This window comes from Equus quagga, unplaced genomic scaffold (genome assembly GCF_021613505.1).
Source record: "Equus quagga isolate Etosha38 unplaced genomic scaffold, UCLA_HA_Equagga_1.0 153_RagTag, whole genome shotgun sequence".
Lineage (NCBI taxonomy): Eukaryota > Metazoa > Chordata > Mammalia > Perissodactyla > Equidae > Equus > Equus quagga.
The window spans coordinates 7,967,888-7,985,203 of record NW_025796915.1 but is presented as its reverse complement, the minus strand read 5'-3'; the positions used below and the strand labels follow the sequence as shown (position 1 = coordinate 7,985,203).

Genomic DNA, 17,316 nt, shown 5'->3' with positions numbered 1-17,316 from the left:
GTAAAGACTGAAGGCTCTTCCTCTAAGATCAGGAACGAGGCAAAGATGCCCACTCTCACCACTATTATTCAACATAGTACTGGAAGTTCTAGTCAGAGCAATTAGACAAGAAAAAGAAATAAGACATATAAATTGTAGAGGAAGAAGTAAAATGATCTGCGTTTGCAGATAACATGATCTTTTATGTAGAAGACCCTAAAGATTCCACAAAAACTGTTAGAACTAATCAGTGAATTCAGCAAAGTTGCAGGATGCAAAATCAATGGTCAAAAATTTCTTACATTTCTATATGCTAACAATGACTAATCTGAAAAGGAAGTTAAGCAAACAATTGCATCAGAAAGGATAAAATATTTAGGAATAAACTTAACCAAGAAGAGGGAAGCCTTGTACATTGGAAACTACAAAACATTACTAAGAGAATTCAGAGGATAGAAATAAATGGAAAGACATCCCGTACCCATGTATGTCACTGCTACCCAAAGTGATCTACGGATTCAATGAGATCCCTATCAAAAGCCCAATGGCATTTTTTGTAGAAATAGAAAAAAAGAATCCTAAAATTCCTCTGGAATCTCAAGGGACCTCAAATAGCCAAAACACTCTTTTAATGAAGACAGAGTTTGAGGCCTCATACACCTTGATTTCAAAACATTCTGCTAAGCCACAGTAATTAAGACAGTGTGGGACTGACATAAAGACAGATAATATAGACCGATGGAACAGAATAGAGATGCCAGAAAGAAACTCTTGCATATATGGCCAAATGACTTTCAACAAGGGTGCCAGGACTGCGCAATGGGGAAAAGACAGTCTCTTCAACAAGTGGTGTTGGTAAAACTGGATGTTCACGTGCAGAATAATGAAGTTGGACCCTTTACACCATGTGCAAAAATTAACTCAAAATGGATGAAAGACCTAAAAAGTAAGACCTTAAACTATTAAACTCCTAGAAAAAAATGTAGGGAAAAAGCTTCAGTTGAATTTGGCAACGATGTCTTGGATATGACACCAAAAGCACAGGCAACAAAAGGAAAAATAGACAAATGGGACTACACCAAACTTAAAAACTTCTACATGTCGAAACAATCAGCAGAATGAAAAGGCAACCTATAGAATGGGAGGAAATAATTGCAAATCATATATCTGATAAGGGGTTAAAATCCAGAATATATAAGGAACTTCTATAACTCAACAATAAAGAACCAAACAACTTGATTAAAAAATGGGCAAAGGACTTGAATAGACATTTCTCCAAAGAAGATACACAAATGGCCAACAAGCACACAAAATGATGTTCAACTTCACTGATTATTAAGGAAAGGTAAATTAAAACCACGTGAGCTATCATTTCACACCTTCTCAGGATGGCCACTATCAAAAGAACCAGAGGATGTGGAAACACTGGAATCCTCACCTACTATTGGGGGGAATGTAAAATGCTGTAGCCTTTATGGAAAACAGTATGGGGGGGTCCCTCAAAAAATAAAAAATATAATTACCATATGATCCAGCAATTCCCCCTCTGGGTATATATCCAGAAGAAGTCAAAGCAGGATCTTGAAGGGATAATTTGCACACCTATGTTCATCACAACATTAGTCACAATAGCCAAGAGGTGGAAGTAACCCAGATGTCAATGAACAGATGAATGCATAAAGAAAATGTGGTATATACATACAATGGAATATTATGCAGTATTAAAAAAGGAAGGAAATCCTGTCATATGCTACAGCATAGATGAACCTCAAGAACATTATGATAAGCAAAATAAGCCAGTCACAAAAGCATAAATGCTGTATGATTATACTCATGTGAAGCATCTAAAGTAGTCAAAATCATAGAAACAGAAAGTAGAAATAGAGGTTACCAAGGGGGTGGGGAAATTAGTGTTTAGTGAGTATAGAGTTTCAGTGTTTCATAACAAAAAAGTTCTAGAGATCTCTTGAACAACAATGTGAATATACTGAACACTACTCAATTTCACACTTAAAAATGGTTAAGGTGGTAAATTTAATGTTATGTGTTTTTTACCACAATAAAAAATATTGGCCAGGGTAGGGGGAAGGTAGATTCTTAAGTAACCAGGTAAACGTTGTAACTGATTATGGTTTAAAGGAAGGTAGTATTTTTAACATTGAGAAAAATGGTTCACAGACCAGGTAAGTAGAGAGTGGGAAGAAGGCAAAGATTAAAAGAAAAGGCTATGTATTTATCCTACCCTCTTTCCCCAAAATCCTGGTTTATCCACCTTCCCCTCCACATGCCACCATGTGGGAGGGGAAGGATTACTTGCCACCCCATTCCATTATGAAACATGGGTTCAGAGAATATGAGAAATTTAGAAAAGTGCATAAGCTTCATTTTCCATTTAAATCACTGGAAGAAGTCTTGTTTTGCTGCAGTCTTATTTTAAAAGTGTTTATAGTTGTGCTAATATATATGATGTTTATATCATTTAACATTTAGATGAAACGTTCATATAAATAAACACTACAATATAAATGTTGACTATTTATAGAACTAGTTTTGAGTTTTATAGTGCAGGTGATCTTCTCTGTATTATTAGAAAATGTTAATCATATTTTACTCCTTGTACCTCTTAATTTAGTGGGCCAGCTTTTAATTTTTCTTTCCATATCCCCCTGCTGCTCTCTTTTTAGTTTCAGTAGTTTTAGCAGTTTATTTTAAATTGACATCAGCTTTCAAAATTCAGATTACAGAAAAACAACTATAGATATAATCCATAATTATAGTACTTTTATTGTTTTCTGTTTGGCTAAAGGAACAATCCCTTTACAGTTATTCTAGAACAGTAAAGTAATATATTTTAGGTATGTTTTTACTCTAAAAAGTAAAACTTAGTAATGACAACTCATCTATATATCAAATGTGTAGAATAATAAAAGAGATTTGTTCCCTTTGAAATATGTAAATATGGTGTCTGACTGTGCATTTGAATTGCCCTTGTGATATACACAGCTCAAAATAAATGAGTTTCTGTTGTTTGTGTGCCATTTAGCTAAAGGCAAGGAAAATAATTAAAAATGTTTTTGCTCCTTGGGAAATGTTTAGTTCCCATTTATTAAAAATAGAGGTAGAAGGGGGCCGGCCCTGTGGCCAAGTGGTTAAGTTCGCCACTCCGCTTCTGTAGCCCAGGGTTTTCTCCAGTTCGGATCCTGGGCACAGACATGGCACCGCTTATCAAGCCATGCTGAGGCGGCGTCCCACATAGCACAACCAGAAGAACCTACAACTAGAATATACAACTATGTACCAAGGAGTTTTGGGGAGAAGAAGAAAAGAAGAGGAAGATTGGCAGCAGATGTTAGCTCAGGGCCAATCTTTAAAAAAAAAAAACAGAGTAGAAGAATGTTTGAGAACCTACTTTGTGAAATGCTCACCAGACCTATAAATTAAAATACAATGACTTGGAGTTGATAAAGAAAAAAAAAAAACTTGTTGGAAACTTATTTATGATGATGACAAAGAAAAAGTTGTGAAATTATTCTTTTGTTTTTTTGGGGGGTTTTTTTTGAGGAAGATTAGCCCTGAGCTAACTACTGCCAATCCTCCTCTTTTTGCTGAGGAAGACTCGCCCTGACCTAACATCCGTGCCCATCTTACCCTACTTTATACGTGGGACACCTACCACAGCATGGCTTTTTGCCAGGGGGTGCCATGTCCGTACCTGGGATCCGAACCGGCAAACCCCGGGCCGCCAAGAAGCGGAACGTGCAAAGTTAACTGCTGTACCACTGGGCTGGCCCCCTGAAATTATTCTTAATATCACACTATTTCTTTCTTTTTACAAGGAAAAATACATATTTTATTGACTTTTTTAGGATCCTTTTGATATAAGCTGATTTAAATTTGTATCTAAGTAGGGCATTTTCTCCTCTCTCTCAGCATTATCAGTTAACTAATACAGCAGTATTATGTTATAGTAAGGTTAATGGCATTAGAAAACTTGTTTGGGAGTTGTTTTCACAGTGTTTATTTGCAAATGATGCAGATAACCACTGTGTCCTATAAAGGGAAAAGGGGAATTTGTAATCACAAGATGCAGATGTTCAAAACTCAGCTTCTCTTCTGATAGCAAGTTAGAGAAATCAGTCTCCATTTGTAGATAAGTATTTAGAATTTCATGATTGTTTTTAAAATCCAGGAATATGAGGATAATTATCATATAATACTTTGTGAATCTTTGAAGCAAGGCATTTGTGTGACAGCTAATAATAATGCATTTGAAAGTGAACTTTTCCTTTCTTATACCCATTTATAAATGTCTTCCTGTGCCATTCATGTAGCAGTGTTCCTTAAAAACTCTGTTGGGAAACTTGTCAGTGTGGCTGATCATAAGGGCTTAAGAGTTGCTCTCTCCCCAGAAAGATGGACTGACAGCTGGGGATTATAGGGATGAAGATATGTGAGATAAAGCGTGTGAGAGAATAACTGCTTTCCAGAGTAGACATTTACGGCCTATGGCTTAGAGTCTGAAACAATCTTTATTTCTTATCTCCTTATCCATTGTTTTAAACTATCAGAAGTAGCTTACTAGTTCTGTAGTACATGAAACTTGTCTACTATTACTGTATTTGTCTAGGATTTTTAGTCTATGATTTCTCTACAGTATTAAGGCAGTAACAAAAATACCTGCTTACGAGGAATTTGCACTTCACAAGTAAGTTAGGATCTGACTTAAGACACAAAAATTTAATTTAGCACCTTCAACCAGATCGTTATTTGGAAAATGTTTCTGAACTAATGCAGCATGTCTTGGTTAATGGTAAATAGATGATTTTTCTGTTAGAAGAGCTAGTTTGTTCTTTTTTGCATTTTCATCAGGTACTTAAGTAAATCAAATCATAAAAATTGAACAGAAGTGTAGAAGGGAGTGGTGAAGTTGTTTAATCCTGTGTGAGCATAGAAAAGAATGACTGAGCTGGGGTTTGGATGGGTCTCCTGTTACCTTACAAAATGATTTGAAGCAAATACGTTTCTGTATTTTAATTAATAATGGGTGACATATATTGAGCACTTACTATCTGTCAGGCACTATGCAATAAATATAATGTAACCCCCAAAATTTTATGATGTAGATGATATTTTTATCCCCATTTTACAAAACTGAGGCTCAGAGAGACTTAATGACATTCAAGATTCACACAGTAAGTAGTGGGGTCAGGATTCAAACCTAGGTAGTCTAACTCCAGAATTCATACTCAGGGCTGCCTCGTAAAGTGTTGCATACATCCTACACAAAGTCCATGAATGCTGCTTCCTGGAACTCCTCCATGTGCCTGCCAAAGCCTTATCAGTACATAGGACCATCTTCCTGCTGTATATTTCCAAGTGCTGAGGATAAGGAGATGAGTCTGATGTATTTCTAGTAGGAGGAGACACACACATAAATAAATAGTATAGTCATATGCGTGGTAAAGTTGGGAGCAGAGAAGGAATCTACCAGTTTTCTCTGCGTCCTCGCTGTCCATACTTCTGATACTGTAAACTTGCATTACTCCCTTCTCATGAGTTTATCGCACATTCTGGGTCCTTTTTTATTCTTCATCACTACATCCTGTTGAAGTAAGAAGGAAACAGTGTTACTTTAGAGATAGAAAAAGAGACGCAGAAAGGTTAAGTTCTTTTCCTAGAGGCGCAGTAAATCATTGATACCAGAACAATAATTTGGGGCCCCAAATGACAGTTAATTTCCTTGGTAGACTAGAAAATTGCACATTTCCCTGAAATTCTTCCAAGAATCTTTTCTTCATTTAACTCATATCCTTTTCAAGCCTTTATATTTTTCAAGCTTGCAAATATGTGGAAAATCTTTTCCTGGTATTTTAGCAAGTAATGTGGTTATTCAAAGTAGATAACTTCTATAGTTTATGGCCATTGTGGCCTCTGGGGACCCCACAGCGGTAATCCAGCTGCAGTGTATGAGGTGTCCTCCACCGAAGGAGGTCGTGATATGGCAGGTCTCTGGGCAGCTTCTCTGCCTTGTACCAAAGCTAGCAGTTCAGGGACCAGATGAAGCAGATTTTATTGTTCAAAGGACAGACTCAACCTGTGTCAGCTTAAGCAACATTTGCAGGGCCGGAAGAGAAAGTCTTATAACATACTGGAGATACTAGAGGTCCAGGGGTATTTGTTGAATTGCCTGTGTTGGTGCCAAGTGAGGGAAGAATACAGAGGGTGAACACACCTGGCTTCCTTCTCAGAGCTGCCATTTGGCAATTATGCCAAACATCATGGGGAATGCTTGCCATTCATTTCATTTTGACCTGTGAACTGCTCTAGTTCAGAGCTCAGATTGATAGTAAATGTCATATATCTGTATCCCTCAGTATTTAGTAACACATTCTTTTTTCCTTTCCCAAATTCCTTGTAAAGTGGTTCTTAACTTTTTTGGATCAGGGACTATACTAAGAATTTCATGAAAGCACTCTCTCCAGAAAAATGCACACACTTAGAAAATTTTGCATATAATTTCAAGGGGTTCAAGGCCCTTTCCCTCAAACGCCCATCTGTGAGCTGTGGCTTGGGAGTAAATAACTGTTGACTGTAGACTTTCCATAGTCACTGTGTTTAATATCCGAAGAAATACTATAACTTTTAACCTGTAGATGTTTCACAGAAAATGTGTTTAATCTTCTGCCATATTGATGAAAAGTAAATGCAGTATGTGTTAAATCAGAACACAGACACATTGCTTCAGAAAATTTTTATCATAAACTTAAATTTTGAATAACAGCTATCTAATATTTCCTTTTGTCTCCCTATTTTAAAGCTCGGTAAAATGAGGCTGACAATTCCATGTCGGGCCCTTACATGCTCTCATCTGCAGTGTTTTGATGCAACTCTTTATATTCAAATGAATGAGAAAAAACCAACCTGGGTTTGTCCTGTGTGTGATAAGAAGGCTCCCTATGAACACCTTATTATTGATGGGTATGTGAACTTGAAAGTTTTTCCTTGTACTTTGAAATGATCGTCTGTTATCTGAGTTTGTTATCCATCAGGTTTGGGATAAAAATTCTACAGGTAGTGTTTCCTGTTTATGTATTTTAGAGTTTTCATGATTCTAGAAATCAATATTTTTTCAAAGTAATTAACATTGTATACATTTTTCCTTTTTAACTTGATGTCCTCTTGTTTTGGAAATGCATTCTTTACTCTCAGTGCCTGCTGACATTTACCATTTAAAGCACCAGTGTAGGATGTGCGTACCCCTTTTTCTAACATGAATCCATCTACCCCCTAGACTTGCAGACCATATTAGAGAAAGAATGAAGGAGTTGTGAAACTGTGGTTAACTTAAGCTCACCAGAAATTGGGCTTGTTTTTGCACATTTTCTGTTGCTTGAATCATGGTCCATCATACCTATTCCGCACTGAAGGTCTCCTAAAACTGATCAGCACGCTGAGTAGCAGCTTACTTTGTTTTTCTATCCCCTCTGAAATACTTGTTTTTGTCATTCTTGTCCACCTGCAGCATGACAACAGTTATTTTTTTAACACTCCTGTGTTTGATCTGTCCCAGCAGACATTTTGGGATGTTTCTCTAAATTCTCCCCTATTCTCTAGCTTCCTTTTTGCCACTGAACAAAGATAAATTGTGAAAAGAAAGATCTTAATATTTCCTGTACTCTCTAGTAAAACACTTAAGGCAACTGATCTGTAGTATGTGAGAAAACATAGGAGTCTGGGTGTGTAACATCAGGAATGGAATACATTTAGCAATACAAGTGTAACCCAGAGCTTGAAAGATGTCAGATCAGTCACAGGAGAAAAAGTAAACATGTAACTTAAATGTTTTATGCTTAATTTTTCAGAGATGACAGTGATCACTAACTCTGAATTGAATAATATTTTACCAGCTGTGTATATTATATAGCTTTAGATATCCCCATCAATTGGAATTTTTCTTTCATTGTAAAAGCCATGCACACACGCGCACACACACTTAGAAATTGGAAAACGCAGGAAAATAAAAAGCTTTTGTGGTGTGTTATTTTCTGATTTTTGTTTTCACATAATTGTGATTGCACAGTATTAATATTTTTTATCCTTTGGTTTCATTTAACATTATAACCTAAGAATTTGACCATTAATTTTACACAGTTTTTGCAAATCTCATTTTTAAATATCTGCATGATATTTGTCAAGGAGACTTGACATTCAGTACATATTTTTGTATTGCTTCAGTTTATCCATTATGCTTATTGTAGGCGATTTAGACTATGTAAAAAGGGTATAAAGAAGAAAAATATCCATAATGTCACCACTCAGATAACTGCTATTTATATACCAGACTAACACAGAATTTTATTTTTAGAATATAGAGTTTTCTTTTCTTCGCCTCTTCCTACTTTTTATATTTTCCCATGTTATTAAAAATCTTTGGAAACCTCATTTTTCATGGTTGCATAATATTTCCTTGCATAAAGTTACCATAATTTAGGTAGCTGTTTTCTTATTTAGCCCTAGATTTTGAGAACAAATATAACTGTCTATTCCACTTTCTTCCTCCTCATTTGTACTTGTGCAAAGCATAGAAGGTCTGAATGTTTTTTGAACAGTAATAATTCTAATCTGTGTTCATTTTGAATGTGATATTCAAATGACAAATTGTTTTTTATAGCTTGTTTATGGAAATCCTAAAGTACTGTACAGATTGTGATGAAATACAGTTTAAGGAGGATGGCTCTTGGGCACCTATGAGATCAAAAAAGGAAGTGCAGGAAGTTTCTGCCTCTTACAATGGAGTTGATGGTGAGTATTAGTTTTCCAGAAGGGTGGGGCAATCTCCCTGCTGTTGTAAAGCCTTGGTTTTCAATAGTAAAAAGCATAAATTTTTAAAAATCACTCAGCAGTATATGGATAGCTCAATAACTCTTATTAAATTATTAAATGTTCAGAAGTAGTAAAACTCCGTTTAAATTCACTTTTTTGCCAGCTTTTAAAATTTTGTGGTATAGATTTCAAAATAACATAGTCTAATAAGTCATTTGTAAAGTCATGCTTTTGAAATGGTATCCTTTAAAATTTTTAACAGATTTTGTACAGATTAGTGAACATTCCTTTTTCATTTACATTTTTTTTCCTGGCCTTTAGTATGTTTTTGCTGGAAGGAGGCTATAACTTTTTTAAAATGTTACCATAGCATTCCTTAAGCATATCAGGCACTGTACAGGTAAACATATGTAATGTATAGTCTTTGCCTTCAAACTGCTTTTATTCTGAAGTGGACATACATTTTGATGTTTGCCCTATTTCATGATTGTTTTTCAAAAAAATCCTTTAACAACCAATAATAAATAGTAGGGGTTTTTTGTTTGTTTTGTTTTAATAATAAATAGTAGTTTTAATCTTAGGGGAACAGAGCCACTGTTGGTTTTCTAGTTTCTCACCCCAGCAATGTTATAGGTCTAAACTATACCTGATAAATTAATCCACAGACACACTGAGAAAAAGAAGAGAGGTGTCATAGGTCTTCTTTGCCTTGTGTTTTTAATCATTCCTACACAGGATGCTTGACCTCCACGTTGGAGCATCAAGTGGCTTCTCACCACCAGTCCTCAAATAAAAATAAGAAAGTAGAGGTGATAGACCTAACCATAGACAGTTCATCTGATGAAGAGGAGGAAGAGCCATCTGCCAAGAGGACCTGTCCTTCCTTGTCTCCCACATCACCACTGAATAATAAAGGGTAAGTGCTAAGCCCTTAAAAAAGTCATTGTGAAAGTTAATTTTAAAAGATCTGCCAAATAACATGATTATGCATGATAGTAATACTTAGCAATCAAAGAATCGGTTGAATTTTTCCCAGGTGTGTGATAATTCTTGAGGGGTTGGGATAATGCATTAAAGGGGTCACTTGGATACAGTATTCATCATACCAAAAGATGATTCTAGTACAGTGGTTCTCAAACTTTAGTGTACATCAGAATCACCTGGAGGGCTTATTAAAACACATATGCTTCCCTATCCCCCCATGTCTGATTCAGGAATAGGGACTGAGAAAATTTGTATTTCTAGTAAGTTCCCAGGTGATCCTAATACTGATTATAGGATTTAGAACATTTACTCCAACGGGAAAATGTGTGCTGTGAATTAACCCTAAGTTGAGTGTTTCAAGTGGAAAGCAGAGGAACCCCAGATGAATGCTTTAAACCTGTCCCACGATGTGTAAGGCTGGCAGTGAAAGAAGTCTAAGACCTAAGTTACAGTACACAGTGCTTTCTGTTTTGCAGACTCATTTCCCGTATTTCCCATTAGTCTCATGTCAGTAATAATGTGCCTTGGTTATGCTTCAGTTCAGTTCATGAAACACTGTTATCTACTTGATGTAAAACTCCCTGTGCTAAACATGGGTGATAATAAAGTGAGTAAGTACAGTCCTAACCTTAAACAGCTTAACATTTTCTAGAGAATAGTAAAGCAAGTAGCTAACTCTAGCTGTACTCTTAAACAGACTTATTGTTAGTCTCAAGAGACACATCGGGGATTCTTAGCAAAAAGACTTCCTGTTTTGCTGAGGCCCAATTGGAACACACTAAAGGTAAATCTAGAAATAGATGCGCCCCTTTTTAGGTATCGTGAGAATTATGTGGCCTGTGGTAACTGAATAGGGGCTCTTGGAAAAATCTCGTTCCAACAAACAGTCGTGCCTGAGGAAAGAATGAGAATGCGAGGAGAGCAGTCCACAGAAGCCGTGGTTACAGGTTTCAAGGTGCAAGAGGGGAAGTTAACACTAGACCAAGAGCAGGCATTCCGTGCGTGGAGTCAAATCATTTTCAGGTTAGATACTGTTTCATGAGATAAAAAGATCTTCTATTTGAACATATTTGTAGTTACTTGAAAGATAAAGTTGCCACAGTAAAGAGCACAATCATGATAAATGTAGCTGCTCTCTCATTAGGGGACTTTCACTGTTTCAGGAATCTTCATAATACAAACAGACTACACAAGTTGATATTTTCACTCTCGAGTAGCTTATCTCAGCATTACACACAGACAGAAAGAAAGACATTACAAGCAGTATCCTTATTCTAAACAAAGTGAATATTTAAACACTAATTCTACTTTAAATCCTACTTTATGAACTTTACCTCTGATGAAAGCCTACCTTGATGGCTGTTGCCCAGCAAGCCTGACCTTATTATTACACTAACTTATTGTATAAATCTCCGTGGGAGAAAAAAGAAAAGTCAAATTACCAGAAGCTGATGTAGTTAGAACAAATTTCTATAGAATTTTGATTCCAAGATATTTTATATTTAATATCAAAACATAGTATAACCAGATACATGTTATATTATTTCTTTAAATGCCATACCTGCAACATTAAAAGATATTTCATAAATCTCTGGGTATACAAATACTTTATGGATTAAATGCATCATTATATATGTTAGTTCTACTCTTTAGAATATTAATAGTCATATATGTATGTAAACTATGTAATAATTTTACTGTCTGACTATACATTTTTCCTTGAACTTTTTTGAATGTTTAGAAATCTACTATTTCTTCTTTGGATATTTACTTTGCTGTTTCTCCAAAAATAGCTGTGTTTATTATGTTTGGAAAATTACATTAGACGCATTAGCTGCTTCCTTGAGCTTCCCAGTGACTAATTAAACCCAGATATAATATTTGCAAATGCCAGACCTTTCCCTCTCTATTTTCAGATAGAAACAGCAACCTGAAAGTTTATGACATTTTTAGAAGGATAACACCATATTCAATACTAGTGGCCATTTTACAATAATGACTAGCCAATAAGTAGAAACCTACACCCAGCATATTGTATTTGTTGTTGTGCATTGTAAAGGTAGAAACTCATTTCAGAATATTATCACAAAATTGAAAGAAAAGGAGCCAGCCAGGAATTAAAAAGAGACAAACATTGGTAAATGTAAAATGTTTTGCTGTATTTAATCACTGAGTGTTTAGTATTCATCCAGAAATTTCCTTTGCTGTTTGGTATACCAAGATGTTTTCAAAGACTAGGATTTCAACTGCTTTCTTCTCTCTTGTAATCCCTTAGGCGTTGTCAGAGGAGACAGCTAATGGAAATTGGTACTTTTTATAGATGTAAGAGGTTTAATTAAGTTTCCATTAAGCGAAACGTTTTTATGAGGTGGATGAGAGTGTATTTTATGCTTCATTTCCCATTCATAAAAATGTGGTAGATGGTCATAACTAGAACTCTATTCCTGGAAATCCAACCTTGGCATCTTGCAAAATGTTCTGTATCAATGAAATGGCATCTCTACACCCCAAGTACTTTCCATGAAGTTTTAAAAGCAAAAGACAGTCTCTTGATACCTTCTTTTCTCTTTATTTTCTATAACTTAATGTGCCTATTCACCTCTTGTATGGTTGGGATAGCATATGACCCTTTGTTTGCACTCAGAACTATTAGAATTTTTTCTTTTTCTTTTCAAAATCGTTTCAGTTCTTCCTTTTCTTTTTCCTTTCTCCATCCTTTTTGCTTTTTCCTCAATTTTTGATGAAGAAAAAAAGATTCAACAACTTAGCTACTTAAAACATTTCACTCTGTTCTTCCAGAATCCCTCTTTTTGTTTTTTTTTCTTTTCCAGTTATACTATTCTCCCTTTAAAAACTCTCCACCACCTGTTCATTTTAGAGCATGGCTTCTCCTTGTCTTGCTCTCTTCGTTCATTCAGCAGGCCTTTTATGCAGTGTGCTGATGACTGTGTGACTGTGCTGGGCACCGTGTGTACCAAGAAAAACAGTACCTAGCTTCTGTTGTCATAAAGTTTACAAGTCTGGGGGCCAGCTGTTAAATCCTCACTGCTCAGTTTGCTCCATTCCCCAGTCTTGTCTATATGCGTTTTCTTTGTAAGAACTTACCTGTACTTTTTTTTTTTTTTAAGATTCTATTTTTTTCCTTTTTCTCCCCAAAGCCCCCCAGTACATAGTTGTATATTCTTCGTTGTGGGTCCTTCTAGTTGTGGCATGTGGGACGCTGCCTCAGCGTGGTTTGACGAGCAGTGCCATGTCTGCGCCCAGGATTCGAACCAACGAAACACTGGGCCGCCTGCAGCAGAGCGCCCAAACCCAACCACTCTGCCACGGGGCCAGCCCCTACCTGTACTTTTTTAATAGCCCATATTCCAGTGTTTATTTTTAAGAGGTTTCAGAATTTCCTGTGCTGTAGATACATTTCACTCATATCCCATTGAAGTGGCTCAGCCATGCCTTCCCCCTGCATTCTTGAAAGTGTAGATGATGATGTTCCGAAGACAGCATATGACTTAGGAATGTTGGATACTGTTGTATCTAACCATTTCTCCCTGTAGCCTCTCTGAAATGCTATTAAGTATACAAATTATTTCCTAATAATTATGGTAGTCTAAGTTAGATATTACTCTGCTTGTCTTTCATTCTAGCACAAAAGCTAGGACTCATTGTAAGATGTAACCCCTTTGTTTGTCAAACTTAAAAGTTTAGTTGACTCATGAAAATTATGCAGACCTTTCCTTTTTCTAGCATATTAAGTCTTCCACATCAAGCATCTCCAGTGTCCCGCACCCCAAGCCTCCCTGCTGTAGACACAAGCTACATTAACACATCCCTCATCCAAGACTACAGGCATCCTTTCCACATGACACCCATGCCTTATGACTTACAAGGTGAGTCACTGGTTCTTCTGTCTTGTCAGATAGCATTATGAATTTCTTTGATGTATATAGTCTTCTTCGGGGTGAGTCTGAGGAGGAACTGAAAGATTGAAAAAACAGGGGCTTGGACCTAGGGAACTGAGAGAGATACGTACTGTGGTCATAAGTAAATACACATCCCGTTCCTTGTTTGTATCTTCATCAATAGCCAGTGTTTTACTACCAGTGGTAAAACTAGGGCAATGATAGGAGTTTCAAATGTTTCAAATGTTTTCAGTGTGAGTTTCAAAGTAGTCTAGTTGTTTTTGGATGACTTGCACTATGTTGCCTTGAATTCTTACATTTATGAAAATTATTTTTTGTTCCCTGAATCCAGTTATAATGCAGCAGGCATTGTGGGTAACTATGTTGTATTGTCTTTTAGGTAATGCTGAATTGAGACATTGGAAAGTTTTAATTTTTGTTCCAGTGAGCCTGATTCTTCTTTTTAAAAGTAGTCTGAAATGTCAGTATACTCATTTGTACAATGTATTTTGAGTTCATAATAATCATTTCCATTATCAAGAATTATTAGTTATTCCCATATGTTTTTGTAATTTAATTTGTATATTTAGCCATATAATCTAAGAACATTTTTCTTTTTTATTGCAAAAATCCATATATGCTCATAGTAGAAAATTTAATACAAAAACAAAGTGAAGTTTCACTCAACTCCCCCCCAAGGAATCTTGGGAGCTAAGATAGTTGAGTAGATTTTTAGTGACTTTTAGTAGATTTTTTAGTGATTTTAGTAGATTTTTATTTCAGCTCTATCCAAGAGAACTTTCTGCAGTGAGGGAAATGTGATGTCTACCAGCCAGTATGGTACATATGATATTGAGCGTTTGAAATGTGGCTAGTGTGACTGAAGAACTGAATTTTTTATTTTACTTAATCTGAGGAAACCACGTCATGTGGTTAGTGTCTATTCTATTGGACAGTGCAGCCCTTTTTCTCACTTAGCTCACTGCCAGGTCTCACTATCAAGAACCACAGTGCTATGCATTTTGCAGGTCCTCGTGTTATAATCGTTCTAGTCAGACTTCTTCGCCACAAGGCCACTGGAGAGTCTCTCAGTTAGAATCTGTTATAGATAGTGGCAAGTGAGCAAATTTGGGAAAGAAAAAGAAAATGTGTACTTCAACTTGCTTAACTTCTTTCAACTTCAAACTTCCTTATCCACAGAATGAGGCCAAAAATAATTACAAATTTCATGGGGTGCTTGTGAGTAGTAAATTAGAGTAGAGTGAAAGGTTACTTAAGAGGAATCAGTGAGAGCATTTGGTGAAAAGTGTTATGTCAGTTTAAGGGATCAGTGTTAGATCCACAGGGCAGCACTGGCCCGAGTCCCACAAGTGGAGTCAGAGGGAGGGTGGATCCTTGCTGAAGCTTGGACTTCGGCCCTGGTAATCTGGAGATGGGAGATATGTAAAACCTTCAGCTCAACTCTTCATGTTTAAATAAATTCTAAATGAATTTAGAATTAGCATTTAAGATTTGTATTTGTTTTTCAAGTATTTGGGAGGGTTTTTTCTTTGTTTTCAAAACTAAAATAATTTTTTCTCCCACAGGGTTAGATTTCTTTCCTTTCTTATCAGGAGACAATCAGGTATGTTATATGAAAAAAATTAGTTATTTTAATTGTATATTAAAATATTTAGTTATAATGTGTAGCCAAGAAAAAGAAAATAAACTTCCTTAGGAAATTCAGATTACTATAGTCATACCCATTATTGTTAAGGTTTTAAGAATTTAAATAAAATCCCTTTGTTTCAGCTGTGCCTGAGAATATAGTAAGAACAGTATCTATTTGTTGGTTTCTAGTATTGTTTTATAAGGAAACAGGGCAGTGAGTCATATTGACTGATAAATTTCTTGGCCAAATATTTCCAGAAGAGTAAGAGTATGGACTGTCCTCTTTACTGCTGCTTTGAAGCACGTGCCTCTTTGGAAATAGAATTTTAAGAATTGCTTGCAATACAAATTAAAACAAAAAACAATAAAAATTTTATTTTGCTTTTTTCCCCCAGTTTCAGATACAAAAATACCTCTCAAGATCAATTATGTGATCATTACGTAAGGCCATTTGATTTTGCAAAATGTTTTATTGTTTGAGAAACACCAGATACTCAGAATATATTAAATTTAGGACTTTGTTCTGCTGACAAGAAAGTTTATTGATGTCTAATGAGCATTTTGTTCTGTCTTCTGTGTCCCTCCCCAGCATTATAACACCTCCCTTCTTGCCGCGGCCGCAGCAGCAGTTTCAGATGATCAAGACCTCTTACACTCGTCTCGGTTTTTTCCGTATACCTCCTCACAGATGTTTCTTGATCAGTTAAGTGCAGGAGGCAGTACTTCTCTGCCAACCACCAATGGAAGCAGTAGCGGCAGTAATAGCAGCCTTGTATCCTCCAACAGCCTAAGGGAGAGCCACAGCCACCCCGTTGCAAATAGGAGCAGCACGGACACAGCCTCCATCTTCGGCATCATACCAGACATTATCTCATTGGACTGATTCCTTTGCCCCTGCTGCTCCATCCCCACCCTAGATTAAATGAACTTGGCAGAAAGAAGAGAACTTTGTGCTATGTTTTACCTTATTCTGTTTAGAAAAGTACACAAGCGTGTTTTTTTTCCTTTTTTTAGGGAAAAAATTAAAAGAAATGTACAGAGAACAAAACTATATTTTCAGTTTTACTTTTGTATATAAATCTAAGACTGCCTGTCTGATAAAACACTTGTAAAAAAAACCAAAAAAAGGAAAGAAAAGAAAAAAAGAAAAAAACAAGTACCCACAAACCACCTTCATTTCATTTTTTTCTGGATTCTGAAGAATTTTTTCATCATTTGTCCTCTGGTTTTGGTTTTGTTTTACTTCAATGGCATTATTTTATTTGCAATAACAGAAAAGGAATTGCATGTTTGAAGTTTTAAATTGTGGGCTTTTCTTTGTTGTGGGGAGGGGCCTGGGGGAGATAGTTTTAATTTCTATTTTCTAAAAATGACAGACTTGGATTCTGTTGTGTGTGTGCATATTTTATCCAGCCTTAAGTTATAAATCTCATCTGTCCCACTGCATTCCCTCTGTATTTTCAGGACATAACTCGTGGGTGTATGTCAGTGTGTGTGTCTGTGTGTCTCTTTCTGTCATACTGTTCCTTCTCCCGAGTTTGCATTCAGTTCATAAATCAGTTGCCTGCTTCTTTCAAAGTGCTTTGAAGGTCTTGAACTCACATATGAGCATCTTTATTGACTATCCCAGTTGCATGTTCTCCATCACATATTCGCTCTTTTTTGCTGAATACCCCCTGAGAATATGTTTTAGAGATTGGGATAAAGCTGTCTGGGTAACGAGTAGGCTTAGCAGACCTGTGAATAATACACTTTAGTCTAGTTCTTTCTTCTAAATTTGGATTGCCAGTATTATGTATTAAAACCAAGTCTGTGAACACCTGCTTTTCTGGCCACAGGGTAACAAGTTTTCATGTAAGATCTTCATACCAAAGTAGGAAGTAAAAATAGCTTAGAAAGCCCTGTTGGGTGTCTTGTGCAGCTGACAGAGGTAAGGTTACATCACCTCAAAAAAGAAAGAAAGTCGATTATTCTAAAAGTA

The 17,316-nt window shown here is 36.1% G+C and overlaps 1 protein-coding gene across 2 annotated transcripts in view; it reads left to right on the top strand.

The window, feature by feature from the left end:
• LOC124233080 (E3 SUMO-protein ligase PIAS1) overlaps window positions 1-16,638 on the top strand; it is a 112,850-nt gene extending 96,212 nt beyond the window's left edge. Inside the window, exons 9-14 of one of the 2 annotated variants that reach the window (XM_046650178.1) lie at window positions 6,797-6,957; window positions 8,651-8,781; window positions 9,538-9,718; window positions 13,531-13,673; window positions 15,272-15,309; window positions 15,925-16,638. In XM_046650178.1, coding sequence (XP_046506134.1) covers window positions 6,797-6,957; window positions 8,651-8,781; window positions 9,538-9,718; window positions 13,531-13,673; window positions 15,272-15,309; window positions 15,925-16,218 — 948 coding nt within the window. In that variant the 3' untranslated portion in view covers window positions 16,219-16,638. Of the gene's footprint in view, window positions 1-6,796; window positions 6,958-8,650; window positions 8,782-9,537; window positions 9,719-13,530; window positions 13,674-15,271; window positions 15,310-15,730 lie in introns of both variants that reach the window. The other variant, XM_046650179.1, reaches the window with a different exon arrangement.
• Window positions 16,639-17,316: the final 678 nt, after the last annotated feature.